Here is a 17,067-nt window from a genome sequence, read left to right as displayed (position 1 = left end):
AGTAGAACAGCTTGCCTCCGGAAGTTGTGAATGCGCCAGTCCTGAAAGACTTTAAGATGTTGGATAGCCATTTGTCTGAAATGGTATAAGGTTTCCTGCCTAGGCAGGGGGTTGGACTAGAAGACCTCCAAGGTTCCTTCCAACTCTGCTATTGTATTGTATGTATTCTATTCTACGGAGGTAAAAGTAGGCAATATTCCAGCTTAAATACTTTCTCCCCTCACTTACCATATTTAATTAGGCTGGGTATAATTTGGCTGAAATATGGTTCAACCTATTGAATGGAAAAGTAGCTCCTTGTATATATTTCTGTATTTTTAGTGCAACTGGTGTTGAGATTGTTGAATATTTTACATGTCCACTTGAACCTTTCAATTAGTTCAGTATTCACTATATGTAAATTTAAAAAATCATGAACTTACTAGAGAGCCCTTGTAAGTATTCATTTACAAAGGAATATTTATTTTAGAAGCAAACAAATAATATACAGCCACTTTCTCATTTATTAACCACACAGGTTCATCAGGCTTCTTACAGTCTGTTTTATTTCTTTTCTCATTTAAAATATAGCACTGAAGTTCTCAATACAGTACATATAAATATCCCTATAATTTCTTAACACACTTTCCAGACATCATTAAAGTGCCTAATAGTGAAAACATTTCCCCTAAGAGTGTCTGTTTTTAAAAAGGATATCTTATTTAGATGTACATAGGTAATGATTTTATGAAAGTAATTCTGCTAACTAAAATTGACAAAACATTTTTCACTCATTGTGTTGAATTGAAAGCAATCATTTTACAAGATACTTTTCAAACACATTATTTGAGCAAGATACAGAGTATAAGCTAAACATTATTTTTATGCACCCATTTCTGCCCCCCCAACTGTTTTCCGTGATCCAAGCTGTTGATTAAAAAACCAACTGGTGCAAAGCTCTAGAAATGCATGCAAGTTAAAATTTGCTTAACACACATTTAATTTAAGGAGTCCAAGGACTAAGTGTTGCCTCTCTTTATGGTTCAGCCGCAGTTTTAGCTGTGCAACTTTCTTTAGCAAGATTTGAGGCTACGTCTTCTTTAGATCCAGGTTGTTCCATTTCTATTTTGATTTGCTCCTTGACATTTTCATTATTTATATCCTTAGCAAGATTTTCCACCGTAGGATCAATCTCCATTTTTTCCTGTGACGGTGGACTACTTTCATGGAAAGATGGCTGACATTCATCTCCTTGAGTGGTCTCTGGAACATCCTCTGCTTTCTGTTCAAGTCTTTCCAATATATTCTGGACTTTTCTTACACCATCTCTCCTGGCCTGCCGAACATCTGCACGACCCTCGGGGTCCACAGAGTCCAAGGCTAAGAGCTCTTTGGTCAAGTATTCTTCTATCCACCGGTACTTTTTGTCGTTTTTCTTTCCTTGAAAGGAATAAACTTCATGCTCTAGGATTTGTACCCTATTTAGAATAGCTTCAACCTTCAAGACCCCTGGGTGTTTCTGAGGCTCGTCTACTTCCGAAGTCTTCTCTGATTCATGTTCCTGTGGTAAAGATTTCTCTTCTATTGGAACAGCTTTATCAGGGCATGGAATCTTGTTATCAACATGTTCGACTGTAGGAAATGGTACCTGCTGGGCTGGCTTAGTATCTACATCTGGACGTACGACTTGAATGGGAGAAAATGGTACCTGCTGGGGTGGCTTAGTATCTACATCTGCACGTGTGACTTGAATGGGAATACTTTGGACAGGACTTTCTGTTGCAGGTGAACCAGCCTTGTTTTTAAGCTTGGTATCAGGGGGCAGAGGTGGTGGTGCTTCTTCAGTTGGCACTTGTTGCTGAGAAAGAGGAGAACAAGCGGCTTATTATTAGGAAACACAAATTATTATTATTATTATTATTTATTTGTCTTGTATGCCGCCCACTCCCGGAGGACTCCGGGCGGCTCGCAAAAGACAAAGGAAAGGGGGGAACGAGACAAAGACAACATATTAAGAACATGTATTAATTAAGAACATGTATTAATTAAGAACATGTACAGGGATTGAAACTCAGAAATAATTATAATGCTGAAATAATTATAATGCTGAGCTCAACATTTCCAGAATCTTGGAAATCATTCGGTATGAGGTGCTATGCATGTATGTATGTATGTATGTATGTATGTATGTATGTATGTATATATATACATACATACATACATACACACACACACACACACATACATACACATACATACATACATACATTGTGAACCAAAGTAACAAGCCAGAATTCTGAGAATAACACTCCATGATGAAAAAGCAATAACAAAGAGAAAAGACAACACACACAAAAACCCATTGCTGGAAAAAAAAATCAGAACAAAACAAACTGAAAAAATCTGTAGTAAACAGAATACCAGTAACATGTGTCCTATATTGGAAATCTTCAAATACTGGTTACTACTTAATAGAGTTATACATCAAATCAAATGCTTTATATCAGAAGTCTTAATTTCAAATCCAATTATCTCTTATGTAGCATTAGGAAAACGCTACCAATCAGGATTGACAATAATCAATACAGACTAGTACATCTGGCTCAGTATAAGATGGCTTACTTTAATCCTAGGCCTCAATAATAAAAGATTATTATTACAACTTTCAAAAGGTTCTTTTGAACAGAGAGAAGTAACCACAAATATTCTCTTTATTATTCCTATTCTTATTCCCCTCATTCTTCCAAAGCCAGGATGCAAAAGTTTGCAGAATGAAAAGACTCATGCAGTGATTATGGTACAGAGATAATCATAAATTTCAATACAAATGGAATTTTAATTTTTAATGTAAACTCCTTAGTCAAGAAATGATTACGGCCTTTGTCACTACTCTACTCTTTAATATTATATGTGAGTAATGACTTCAACATAGTTAGCTAAAGCAGTGTTTCTCAACCTTGGCCACTTGAAGATGTCTGGACTTCAACTCCCAGAATTCCCCAGCCAGCGAATGCTTTCGCTGGCTGGGGGATTCTGGGAGTTGAAGTCCAGACATCTTCAAGTAGCCAAGGTTGAGAAACACTGAGCTAAAGAGGGGATTGCAGAAGTTGACTATACTTACTTGAGGTTTGACTGGCTGTAGTCTGATTGGTGTTGGTGACTGGATCCTTCCAGGAGAACTTTCACGACTTGCCGAGCCTCGCTGTATCCCTCTGAATGGAGACTGCGCCCGCTGAGGCTTCTGATCCAAATCATCCACTTGAATTTTATGGTACACTGGCTGATGGGATTGGTAGTCACTTGGCTGGACTGGGCAAGGCATTTTCTGTGCCTGATGATAGACCTGTGATGGCTGCCTTGGGACATTTCCTTCATGGATCACAGGGATGGGTATATATCCTCGAGGGAGCTGATGACTTCCTGAGCTATGCCTGCTGGAAGACTGAGGGGAAATTGTTGGCGATTCTGAAGATGGAGGCTGCTGGAGGAAAAGCGATTATCAGATTTAGTTGCCATGTTCCAAGAAACAAACATTTCAGATAAGGATGTTAGTTTCTAATCACATTGCTAAACTCAACTATTTAGTAATATCTTATTTATGCTGTTTTGAAAAATTTAGAGATAGACCATTGTTTCCAGTGTTTTAATATTATTTAAAATTAGCAAGAATCATAGCACTATGCTGAAGCAATTTACTTAACAGTATATTTTAATCAGTAAAAAACTTCCTTAAGAAAAATATTCCTACTGTTTATAAATATATATCCAATTTGTTAGGTGGTTAATTAAGTTGGAAGTGATTTAACATCATTGACTGAGAACATTTTGATTCAGCAGACTGCATTGCTTTAAGTATGGAATAACTTAAAGCATCATGCTACAATTTAATGTTTGACAGAATTTAGCAACCTGTTCATTCAAACTTCGTCCCTCATAGCTTCTTATGAGAAGCAGGGTGGGGAAGTCCTGTTGGATCTAGTAGGTAACAAATTCCTTTCTCCTGAAAGTACTGATTCCAGCCTTATAAAAAAAAAGGCCTCAGTGAAATTAACTATGAAAAGGTAATATCAGTGGATCCAGAAAATTGGAACAGCTTTGTCGTCTGTTTTGTGGATCCATTTTGTGAGCAAAGTTCTTAAGTAGTGCTTGGACACACCAGACATTCCTTGACAAAACAAATTTTCAACATCTATTTTAACCAGGGGTTTAAGAACTGGTTTGAATAATGAAGCTGCCTTGGTTACACTGTGAACAGGAGAAAGATTCAGGATTATATTCTATTGATTGTTTGGATTTCTCAGATGTTTCTGACATGATGGTATCGTTCTGCAGAGGATATCTCAACTAAAAGGAGATATGACAATTTTGCCATGGTTCCACTCGTCCCTGGAAGACCATCACCAGAAAGTGGTGGGTATAATTCTGCTCAATCTCTTGTTAAATCATGGGATTTAACAGCATTCGTATCTTCTACACAAACATCTATATAAACATTCAACAAGTGTATACTTAAAAGCATCATCTGCATACTGATGAAATGCAGCTCCTTATCATTAGATGCAGATAGTCCTCACTTACCAAATGCAATTAGAGAAGATTGGCAAAGCAATCGTAAAATGAAAAACTCATGACTTATTCGTGACCCGACAAAAGCGTGCCCAACAGCGTGCTGACAAAACCGCGTCGATAAAACCATGATGTCGATAGCGCGCCCACAAAGGCGCGCCCACAAAAGAATGCCGACAGAAGCGCCATTACGGTTAAGGTAAGGGTTAGGGAAAGAGTTAGGTTTAGGGTTAGGTTCACGGTGAGGTTCAGGGTTAGGTTTAGGGTTACCTTTAAGGTTAGGTTAAGAGCACGCTTCTGTCGGTGTGCTGTTGTCGGCGCGCTTCTGTCCTCATTCTTCAGCGCGATTTCGAACTCGCGCTTTTGTCCCCACGGTTTTGTCGGCGCGCTTTTGTCGAGCGCGCATTTGTCGGTGAACCTGACTTATTATGTCAATTCATCACTTCTAGCTGTGACTGTTAAATTAATCACTGCAGATCATTAAGTCTAACATCATGTAATTGTAATTGCAATTTCCTGCTGTCTTCCCCATTGACTTTGCTTGTCAGAAGCCAGCTTTGAAGCTCAAAAACGGCAATTATGTGACCACAGGACACTGTGCCCATTGTAAATGCACACTATTGCCAAAAGCCAGATTGTGATCGTGTAACACGGGGGCATTGCAACAGACACAACTTTGAGGAACAGTTGCAAGTCACCTTGTCCAACACCATCATAACTTGAAAGATTGCTGAACAAGTGGTTGGTAAGCAGTACCTGGATAGAGGCGGCAGATGAAATATTAAAATATTATCTCTCTAGATGAGATGGGTGGCACACAAATTTAATAAATAAATACATAAATAAAATAATCCTTTTTATTTATTAATCATATTTATATAGTTGGTTATAGTTGGTTCTTTCCTGCCATATGACTACTCAAGTATTTAAAGGTGCATTTTGGTATTCCCATGTGGCATCTATGTTCTATGAGCTGCACTGGTTACCTGTGGGTTTCTGATTACAATTCAAGGCGCAAGGGATTCCTTTGCTTTGGAAAAGGATTTAGGATTTAGGATTTTACTTTATTTATATGCCACCCTTTTCCCTGGGGGGACTCAGGGCGGCTCACAATCCAGGGGGAGGGAAGAACAAAAACAAGATACACACATAGAGACAATACATCATTAAAAGCGCAACAGTCATACTATTCGGGTGGGGTTAAAGTCTTTAGCCCCAGGCCTGTCGGGACAGCCAGGTTTTAAGGGCTATGCGGAAGGTCTGGAGGGTGGTGAGGGGGAACCTGCTTTTTCATGGTATTCATGGGCCAAGACATTTCTGATCCCAATGTATTATTTGATTGATTGAGTGATCAAGACCCAGAACCAAAAAATAGAACAACAAAACAAAAGGATAATGGAATAACCAAGGCTAACCATTTCACCAACTCTTTCAAAATCTTTCATTCATTCATTTCCAGGTTCATCTCATCTCATAATATAGTTCCTCTCAAGGAAAGAACTATATCATCCAGGCCTTATGGAAAGTCAATAGGATCAGGATCTTTACAATCCTAGGATTATTGAACTGTTGTTTTTTTTAAATTGGGTGCAATTTTATCTTTTTTGCATTCTGTTTATTTTTACTGAGTTTTTGTGATTAGTCTCCTTGAGTATTTTTTTAAAGTTGTCATCTGTATAAATCTAATAAAAAATAACAACAAAATGAACCTGATCTAAATAAGACCAAAATGCTGACTGCAGATGCTTTAACTGTCAAAGGGAGTGTTCAAACTAATCTGTAAAGGCACCTCCCCAAGGACCACATCTATAATTTGGGGAAAGTGTGATTGTGTTGCATTTATAATAACGTGCAATGCTCTTCCTTCAAAAGTGACCTTAATTGCAACACTACAAATCAACACCTATTAACAAAATCCATTTGCATAACAGGATGTATAAAGTCAATATGCAGGAGAAAAAAATAGGACCATTACATCATCATTCTCATAATGCAACAACTCTAACACAAAACCTGTCACAGCACTTCTGTAAACTCACCTCAGATCCTGGGGACTGTATTTGGATTGGGGTTGTTGCACGTTGTGCGCATGGCTTATCTGTCTGGGCAGCTTCTGCAAACCCTCTAGCTGGAGACTGTGAACGGATAAAGCTTCCTCTTGGAGATGATGGGGCCCGAACTTGGGTAGGAATGGTTTCTGCCTTGACACGCTGAATGCCAGGCTGATAGCCAGAATTGTATGAGTAATGCTGTCTGTTTTCTTCACCTTCGTGTACAACTGGAATTGGAATATAACCAGCCCGAAGCTTTGGATATCCCACATTTCCATCTCGGATTTGGGCTTGATTCACGCTATGTCGAGATGGGCCATTTGCTGATGTGCTTTCCTAGACAAACAGATTATACAATGCAGATTTGGAAATTAAGATTTTTAAAATTCAAGGCATACCATTTCTAAGTTATGCAATTCCAGCAGGAGACTAAACATTGTGTTTGTTCATTGTTTTGATTTATGGCCTCAGAAGCTCAAAGTAGCCTGTACAGTGCTCCTTATTTTTTCAGCAACAAAATACCCAGTTTTTTTAATCAGTTGGACTGAGAGGGACTGGCTCAAAGTCATACAATCAGCTTCTAGACAAAGGGTGGACTTGAACATCTACACCTACTATATACCTAGCCGAGGTGGTGCAGTGGTTAGGGTGCAGCACTGCAGGCCACTTCAGCTGACTGTTATCTGCAGTTCAGCGGTTCTAATCTCACCAGCTCAAGGTTGACTCAGCCTTCCATCCTTCCGAGGTGGGTGAAATGAAGACCCAGACTGTGGGGGGGGCGATATGCTGACTCTGTAAACCGCTTAGAGAGGGCTGAAAGCCCTATGAAGCGGTATATAAGTCTAACTGCTATTGCTATTGCTATGTGATTGCAGATTAGGTGATTAGGATAAAACGTATTTCATAGCTTTTCAGGTGGGTTTCATGATAGCTCAAGGCAGGGATTCCAAATATAACCGACAATTTCTGGTCCATTACAAGTATGTTTTTACTCTATTATCCATATTTAACATTAACAAGTAATGATTACGGTATTTTAACACGGTTTTGAGAAAGATGTTTAGAAGGCAATAACTGGGTGATTTACAGTCTTAAGAGTTCATACATTGCAGCAGTCATTTAAAAGGCAGAAAACTGTGCTAAAACACTTCAGACAAGCAATAGAGTATCCTTATTATATTATAGCTGTTTTTATTATTTTGTAAAGTTTAAATTTATACTCAAGAAACAAAATCTTGCCTAGAAAGATTCTAGAATTAATTTTTTGAATCTCCAAGCCAAGCTAGAACATATACCTATCTGAATTACTGTCTTGTCAGCTTCCAATAACCCTAAAATAAACGTGGCACGACAAAACCGCGCTCGATTAAACCGCGTCGCTGACGTCATCAACAGGACGACAACAGCGAGCACGGAGAAAGAAAGGCGCTTTAAATAGTGCTTTGAAAGCAAGCCGATTCAAGTTAAGGTAAGGGTTAGGTTTAGGGTTAGGTTAAGGTTTAGGGTTAGGTTAAGGTTTAGGGTTAGGTTAAGGGTTAGGGTTAGGTTTAGGATTAGGTTTAGGGGGGTTAGGTTTAGGGGTTAATTTTAGGTTTAGCGTTTACAGCGTGCTTCTGTCTCCGCGCTGTTGTCGCCCTGTGATGACGTCAGCTACGCGGTTTCGTCGAGCGCGCTTTAGTCGAACGCGGTTTTGTGGTGGAACCAAAATAAATCCCCGTGTTCTACCAGCCAAGGGGATTGATTGTTTCTTTCCAAACTGAAGCTCTTTCCACCACTCAATTTCTCAAGATTGGGCTCGAAATTACAGCATTACAAGATATCAAGGGGACATACAGGAAACTACAGCACAATTCTGTTTTAATTTGCAGATGAAATGGATGACCTCCCGAGCTGTTGTGCATTTAAAATACAGGAAACATTTGTCACATCCCAACATTAACTCAAAATTGCATGTTCTCCTCTGGCTTATGAAAAAGTATGAAGTTGCAATAGCACTAAGACAGCAATTATTACTTCAAGTGCCTTGGAAGCTCCATCTAACTGCAGCAATAATTTTTAACTTGAAGATGAAGATTGACCCAAACCTTTACCAAAAAATGGACAAAGACTGGAAACAAAGAGAAAGGCAAAGTCCTGACAAACAACAGTAGCCCAAAATGGTTGACTCACACATACGACTACAGGTAGTCCTCAACTTACAACTGCAAGTGAGCCCACAATTTGTTGCTAAGTGAAACATTCATTGATTTTTGCCCCATTTTATGACCTTTCTTGCCAGAGTTGTTAAGTGAATCCTGAATTTGTTAAGTAAATAACACAGTTAAGTTAATCTGGCTTCCTCATTGACTTTGTTCGTCAGAAGGTCACAAAAGGTAATCACGACCTCAGCAATTGTCATAAATATGAGTCAATTGCCGAACATCTGAATTTTTATTATGTGATATGAGGGGGATGCAATGGTCAGAAGTGTGAAAAACAGTGATAAGTCCCTTTTTTCAATGCCATTGTAACATTGAACATTCACTAAGTGAATAGTTATAAGTCAAGGACTACCTGTAGCCTCCTACCTACACCATTATTAAGTCTCCTTTCCAATAAACCAATAAATTATACTCTTCTGGATTAATTGTAAGTGATTTTAATCAGTGAATGTTTCACAAAGAACTGAACAAATCTCTGTTAGACTGGAAGCAAACAATCTTCAAAAGTTTTTCCCCCCCAAAGAACCAGAAAAGTAGAGGGAGAGAGGGAGGAGAAATGGATCAGATGGAAGAATACTAGAAACATTACAAAACATTGGTAAAATTGATAGTTGACTACAACAAATTGTTACTAATTGCTTGATGCAGACATGTCAAACCCAATCATGATGTATTGCGATATTTTTCGCCTTTGCCAAGCTGGGGTGGCCATGTCCTGCGTGTGATGTATCTGGCCTGGGGGCCACCAGTTTGACACACCTGGCTTAATGCTTTTGACATTAATTAAAAAGTACAGTATTTTTCGGAGTATAAGACGCATCTTTTTCCACCCTAAAAGAGGGTGAAAACTTGGGTGCGTCTTATACACTGAATGTAGCCCCACCTACCCCAATCCTTTGGCCTCTGTCTCCCTGCAATTCACCTTGTTACAGCAAAGGGGGGGGCTTGTGGGAGGCTGCAATAGGCTATAGCAATCCCTGCAGCCTGAAACAGCTGATGATCAGGAGAAACTGAAAGTGAAACTTGCTGTTTGCTCCACAAGGCAAATTGCAGGGAGGAAGAGGCAGATCCCCCCCCCTCCCCTTGTGCTAATCAGGCTGTTTGCTGCAAGGAGGTAAGTCAGTAACTATAAATGCCTATAGAATGTTCAAATTATTAGACTTACTTTTTAAAGACTGCTTTATTATTGTTCTAGACAACTTAACAAAGTGAAGACTTTTTAAAAATAAATGCTTGATCTGCAGAGGCCCAGTGCTATTGTACCTTCTTTTAAATAGCAGAGAATAACGATACTTCCGGAAAGCAGATCAATTTTAACAGCATCTGTACAAGTATAGTCTGAAATGTAACACTTCAAACAGTGTATATTGTCTGTGCTGTTTGTTGCAAGGAGGCAAATTGCTAGGAAGCAGAGGCAGATATTTTCCCCTTGTTTTCCTCCCCAAAAGCTAGGTGCATCTTATACTTTGGACCGTTTTATATTCCCAAAAATACGGTATTAGCTATAATCCTGTTTTAAGCATTTAAACTAGCATAGTCTTCTCCAACTTGGTCACATTCAGATCAAGATTAACAGTTGTTTTTGCTAAGAATTATGAAAGACAGTAACAAATTCAGTAAAAAATGGAAGACAATAAGTTTTGTTTAATAGAAGGTAAAAATAAGTGTGTTTGCTAGGGATTATGGAAGACAATAACAAATCTCACAAATCTGTAGGGTACTGGTCTGGAAGATAGACCAACATTAAACACAGTCATAATTTCTGCAAATTCGTTTCACTAAACATAAGCCATAATGGAAGAAAACATTTACATCAGTGTTTCTCAACCTTGGCAACTTGAAGATGTCCGGACTTCAACTCCCAGAATTCCCCAGCCACCGGACATCTTCAAGTTGCCAAGGTTGAGAAACACTGATTTACATGAATGTTTTGGGAACAGAGAGGTAAATGAACACAAAATTATTAATCCTCTCTTTTGCAGTTTCTTTTGAAATTTCATTTCTGGTACCATCATATTCTCAAACAGATAGGGGAAGATATGGAAAGAAAAAATAAACAAAAACTTGCAAACATCAGGAAAAAATTTTTTTTTAAAATGTTTATATTTTATGTGTCATATTTGAAAAAGAAAAATTGGCTAGAATAGTCCTTGATAAAATTAACAGCATAAAAATATTTCAAAACTAAAATGTACAGGACACAAACAGGGGACAATGTTCTTTTTAATGCTATTTAAAGAACGCCATTGGCAAAGGAAACAGATGGATCCATTTAATATCAAAGTAAGGATTTATCAGCTGCAGTTATGCGAAAGTGTGGGGTGAAGTTTGGAAGGAAGGGTGGGTAGATCAAAAGAAAAAAGTCAGAAAGAATGGAAGATAAAAGTTAAAAGCTTAAGTAAGTTTGTAATATGATACTTAGACGGTGAACAGGATAGAAACAGAACTTTAGGCAAAAGATTCCTCTCCTAAGTCCTCTAATGAAGCTCTTCCTGCAGTGGTAATTCTATTTTGGGAATCACATTCTAAATGAATCTTGCAGTGAGATCAGATAGCAACTACTGCTCTTGCTCACAAAATATCGTTCAATAATGCAAAGTTTAATAAATAAATACCATATAAGCAAATTAATATGGCTGTCCAACAGGGGTGGGTTTCTCGCCCCGTTCCAACCGGTTCGGTTGGAACGGGGCCGGCAGCGTCCTCGTGCACGCGCGCGGTGCACGCATGCGTACTAGCGTCTATGCGATGCTCCAGCTGCTCCTGGAGGATCGCGCAGGCACTGTATGCGTCCTGCGCATGCGTGGAAGTGCAGAACTCGTCAAAACTGGGCAAGGAGCGCGGGCGGGCGGATGGGCCCTTCGCCGTTCCCGGAAGTTACTTACTTCCGGGTTCGCTGACCAACCGGTTTGCAGGGACCGCCGCGAACCGGTTGAAACCCACCCCTGCTGCCCAACTACCCCAAGGTGGACATCTGCCTGCTTTCGATATTAAAAACCCTCAAAATAAAAACCCATAGCCCCCACACCTATAGCAATGATATCAATCCAAAATCTTCCTCAGAATACCAACTACCAATTACTATGAATTTACAGTGTATGGAAATGCAGCAAGTGACAATTGTACCATCACATTGTATAATTTGATACCATGACAAGCTTTATTATTTATTATTATTATGTAGAATTTTCATATTTTGACGCTGCTGAATATTTAAGAAAAAAAGTTAGGCCCAAATTTCTGAGACAAACAACACATATCAGAGAGATAGATGCCTGGTTTGCCCTCTGAGAGAACTTTGCTTAACGACCAGGTAGCTTTTGATTTAAGAAATAAATTGTGGTTGCTAAATGAGAAGTTTATATAGCAATAGCAGTTAGACTTATATACCGCTTCATAGGGCTTTCAGCCCTCTCTAAGCGGTTTACAGAGTCAGCATATCGCCCCCACAGTCTGGGTCCTCATTTCACCCACCTCGGAAGGATGGAAGGCTGAGTCAACCTTGAGCCGGTGAGATTTGAACCGCTGAACTGCAGATAACAGTCAGCTGAAGTGGCCTGCAGTACTGCACTCTAACCACTGCGCCACCTCGGCTCTTTTCTATCTTGTTTGTGTGTGTGCATTCCAACTCAGGAAACCGATTATAATTTAGATAACAATAAGCATTTGGGATCTTGAAAAAAAATCCATTGAGTTACTCTGATTTCTTTGCAATTTGTTGCCTTCCAGATGTTTTGGAATACAACTCCCATCGGCTGGTGGATGGGCAATTATTGCTGTGGGTCAGGAGGGCAGCTGTTGTACCATAGCTACCATATGTAACTGTGTAGAGCAGTTGGCAGCCCAATACAGCAGTCTGCACTGAAGCAGAAAAATAGTAGCAAATGAGAGGGGGATCTCATTTTGCCACAAGGATTTGGGACATAGCAAGGACTTGTACACTGTATTTTCTTGTTCTCTTCTATCTTTTCTTTTCATGTAAGAAATATTATAATTGATGTGAGAATGAAAAGAGCCTGGAATAATATGGCATACTTTACATGCGTAAACTATGACTATTTCCTTGAGCTTGTTTGGAGGTTCTAGCAGGGGAGCACAGTTATCGTATACCCTTGACCGAAGATCGGTACACTGGTCGTCCTCTTCCACCGAGCGCGAAGCTTCGAGAGGGACCCACATGGAGCGGTAAGGGAGGAAGGGGACACCCGCCTAGCCAGCCAGATCAGCCGAATCAACCCTGGCGATCAATGGGTGACAGATGTCACAGCCAGATCGCCCTCACATCTAAGATGTGAGCAAGAACTCATTAAGCTAATTTATTAACCAAGGTTCTCTGGATTCTAAATGTGGTACTTAGTTTTAGACTAGAAAATTGGAATTCACTCTTCCTAAAAAATACTGGCCTTGCATATGCAGATCAGAATATGGAAGGAAAAAAAGTGAAAAAAATATTTCCTGTGGTTTCAACTTTCAAGTACAAATTATTTTTTAAAACAGGATTGCAAAAATGAATAGTAGGCATTCACCAGGCAACGTGAAATAATTTTGGCAATTTTTTTTTGCCAAAATCAAAGTATATTACCCTGTTTCCTTCAAAATAAGACATCCCAGGTAATAAGCCCAATTGGGCTTTTGAGCACATGTGCTAAAATATGCCCTCCCCCAAAAATAAGCCCTCCCCAAAAATATTGCAACACAGCAGCAGCCATAAGCTGACCATGCTCGCCGCCTCCTGCACCTTAAAAATAATAAGACCTCCCCGAAAATAAGGCCAAGTGTTTATTTAAAGGAGCCAAGGTGGCGCAGTGGTTAGAGTGCAGTACTGCAGGCCACTTCAGCTGACTGCTAACTGCAGTTCAGCGGTTCAAATCTCACCGGCTCAAGGTTGACTCAGCCTTCCATCCTTCCGAGGTGGGTGAAATGAGGAACCAGACTGTGGGGGCAATATGCTGAGTCTGTAAACCGCTTAAAGAGGGCTGAAAGCCCTATGAAGCGGTATATAAGTTGAACTGCTATTGCTATTGCTACTGCTATTTCGGGGGTTGAAAGAAAATAAGACCCCGTCTTATTTTCATGGAAACACGGTAGAAATTTGGCATTAGAGAGCAATTAAAGAACAACCAAACACATTCAAAAGCCAGTAGGGTATTAAAGGGCTAGACTAGAGACTAAGAGGCAGTAAATCTTAGTCCTCCCTTTGGTATGCAAACTGGCTGATAACTGGCCAATTACTCTCACCCCAACAAGCCACTACATGGGGTTGCTGTCATGGGGGAAAGGAGGTAAGAGCATTATGTAGACTGCTTTGAGTTGTACAAAATAAAGGAAGGATATTATTACTGCTATTGTTGAAATTTAAAGTGTATCTGAAATGGAATGCAAGAAAGACTTTGAGAGATGGGGCAAAGAAATGCTGCCTTGGGAAAGGCCAGATCTGAGAGGGCATATTCCCCGGCAGCTGCATAATGGGCATAGAAAAGAGGCGTAGAAGGGACCCCACCTTTCCTCAAGCTTCTCAAAGCTTTAAAGGATACGTTGGTATATTCGTATGTTTAAACTTGCAAGGTTTTATTAATGCAGCCTTACAATAAAATAGAATTAGCTCATCTGGTTGTGTTTCCCATCTGGTCTGCCTGGGAAGACTTAATTAATCTTGCAAATCTGAAAGTTCGAATCTCCTGCCAATCTCTCACTATCTCCTTTACAGCCTGAGACACTAGGGAAGGCCCCTTCTGCACCTCTTTTCCCACCCATGATGCAGAAGACTTCCAACTCTTGATAGTCCTATTCACTCTTGGATGAGAATCACACATTTCTTACTTTGACCTCTTATAATTTTTAGCACATTCTTTTTCAATCTTCTGGTGCTACTTTACTCAATTTGATGTTATTACCATATTTAGCTTCTTTTGAATGTAAATCTATTTACACTGGTATTGCGGAGAAGCTAGAACACAACACATTTAATATATTCCTTATGTGTGATTATCTTGGGCTTTGTCAAGATAATCACACATAAGTCCTGTTCATTAACCTCGGAAATAATCAGGCCTCACAAATACAGGCAATCTGAGGCATGGGAATAGGTGTGTGTGTCTGTTGCTTTTGTGATAACTCCCTTTTTTGGCACTTTTGAAAATTCCTCTGTTCCCCAAAATCAGTAGTACAGTTTCTTGTCATTCTTAAGTAGAACTGTAAATGTAAATCCAAAGACGTTTAAAAAAGAAATTACCAAAGTTATTGGTAATAGACAAATAAATATTCCAGGCCTGCTCACGTGTGACAAAGCCTTACTCACTTTGTATTCTTGCCCTCATCCTCTTTGGCTCTTAGCCCTCCCCAAAATATAAAAGTATCACCTTCACCAAAAGGTTGTTTTAAGAATTTGCTAGGACTCTCCACCACCCCTTTCCAGCATTTCTTGTGTGTTTTGTATATATAAATCAGGGGTGGGTTTCAACCGGTTCGCGGCAGTCCCCGCGAACCGGTTGGTCGGCGAACCCGGAAGTAAGTAACTTCCGGGAACGGTGAAGGGCCCACCCACCCGCCCTCCTTACCGGTCTTTGAAGGCTTCTGCGCTTCCACGCAGGCGCATGGCACATACAGCGCCTGCGCAATTCTCCGCGAGCAGCTGGATGGCACATACAGCGCCTGCGCGAGTCTCCGCGAGCAGCTGGAGCATCGCACAGGCGCTAAGACGCATGCAGGAACTGCACACGTGCAAGAGGACGCCACATGCTAAGATGCATGCGTGAACTGCGCGCATGCACGAGGACGCCGCCATCCCCGTTCCAAGCGAACCGGTTGGAACGGGATTAGCAACCCACCACTGATATAAATGAAGTCAGGATTGAGTCTATTCCTATCCATTTTATAAAGGTATCTGCCTAAGGCCTAGTGATAAAAGAATAAACTGAAGAGATGCATGTTAGATAAACAAAATATGCTAGACTTGCTAGAGCAGAATTACAAGAAATATCTTGTTAAAAAAAAAGAGTATAGGGTTGCTATTGTGAGGTCATCAGTACTGTGGATAAACTAAGTGCCTCCAGCACAAATTATGCAAGGCAGAAAGCAAAATCCTTCATATGATTTCACAGGAAGAAGTTGTAAAATAGATATAGCAATAGCAATAGCAGTTCGACTTATATACCGCTTCATAGGGCTTTCAGCCCTCTCTAAGCGGTTTACAGAGTCAGCATATCGCCCCCACAGTCTGGGTCCTCATTTCACCCACCTCGGAAGGATGGAAGGCTGAATCAACCTTGAGCCTGGTGAGATTTGAACCGCCGAACTGCAGTTAGCAGTCAGCTGAATTGGCCTGCAGTACTGCACTCTAACCCACTGCGCCACCTCGGCTCTGTAATATGAAAATAAAAAATCTGAAACTATCTGAATTTATGAGGGTGCTGAAAACAGTGAATTAAACTGGTCCTTGAAGTTAATGGCCATTACAGAACCCCCATTGTCACATAATCAAAATTCAAACATTTGGCAAAACACCCACACTTACGACTGCAGGGGCATTTCAATACCCACCACCTGCTTCTCTTCCCTACATCTCTGTCCTTCTGGCCACCCTGGCTTGTAGGTGGAACTCCTCGGGAACAGCAGCAGGGCTGGTGCTGATGTAGAGATCCGAGGCCTTCAGAAGGCTCAGCCACCTGCTACTGCCTCCAAGCCTCTACTTCAGCCCTAGGGCGACCACTGCCACTGGGAAATGCCACCTCAAGTCCTACATCACAGCCAGCCCGCCCAGCCCCACAATGTAAGGACCCGGGTGTTCCTGCCACCCTGCACTCCATGGACCCTGCTGCGCTCAGCTGACCTTTACCATCTTTATCCCATTTGACAAGGCGTGCCCGGCCTGAGCCTATGCCAGGAAGGTGCTAGCTGCAGCACCTCAACATGTTCTGTAGACCACTCAACATGTTCTTCAAATCTCACACACAATTAGCCAAATAGCACGCCCCATTCTCGTGGCGCTTGGAAAACCTTCAAAAAGCTTTGGGGGGGTCTTCCAAAGCTTCGTGAGAATGGAGGGCCTCCCATTCTTAACGGTATATGCCCATTCTCACAACACTTGGGAGAAGATACCTCATGTAGCCAGAAGCTGCGTCATGAAGGAGCCAGGGGAGAAAAGCCCCATCAGCAGAAAAAGGGCGTTGGTACTTACCTGATACGCCTCTTCTCATAGTGGGGGGAGGAGTATCCAGGATGGGTGTTGACTTTGTCCTCTCATGATTGGATGAGTCAGATAAGCTCTTTGG

At 40.7% G+C, this 17,067-nt stretch overlaps 1 protein-coding gene across 2 annotated transcripts in view; it reads right to left on the bottom strand.

Annotated features, from left to right (window-relative positions):
- Positions 1-441: 441 nt before the first annotated feature.
- BAG3 (BAG cochaperone 3) overlaps positions 442-17,067 on the bottom strand; it is a 33,414-nt gene continuing 16,788 nt past the window's right edge. The window contains exons 2-4 of one of the 2 annotated variants that reach the window (XM_087725900.1): positions 6,585-6,932; positions 3,101-3,460; positions 442-1,837 (exon numbers count right to left, since the gene is read on the bottom strand). In XM_087725900.1, coding sequence (XP_087582026.1) covers positions 1,016-1,837; positions 3,101-3,460; positions 6,585-6,932 — 1,530 coding nt within the window. In that variant the 3' untranslated portion in view covers positions 442-1,015. The remainder of the gene's footprint in view (positions 1,838-3,100; positions 3,461-6,584; positions 6,933-17,067) is intronic. The other variant, XM_087725901.1, reaches the window with a different exon arrangement.

This window comes from Thamnophis sirtalis, unplaced genomic scaffold, assembly GCF_051295495.1.
Source record: "Thamnophis sirtalis isolate CommonGarterSnake01/CBP01778 unplaced genomic scaffold, rThaSir2_p1.2 scaffold_11, whole genome shotgun sequence".
In the NCBI taxonomy this organism is placed as follows: domain Eukaryota; kingdom Metazoa; phylum Chordata; class Lepidosauria; order Squamata; family Natricidae; genus Thamnophis; species Thamnophis sirtalis.
The sequence above is the reverse complement of the archived record's forward strand: the minus strand, read 5'-3'. Positions and strand labels throughout refer to the sequence as shown.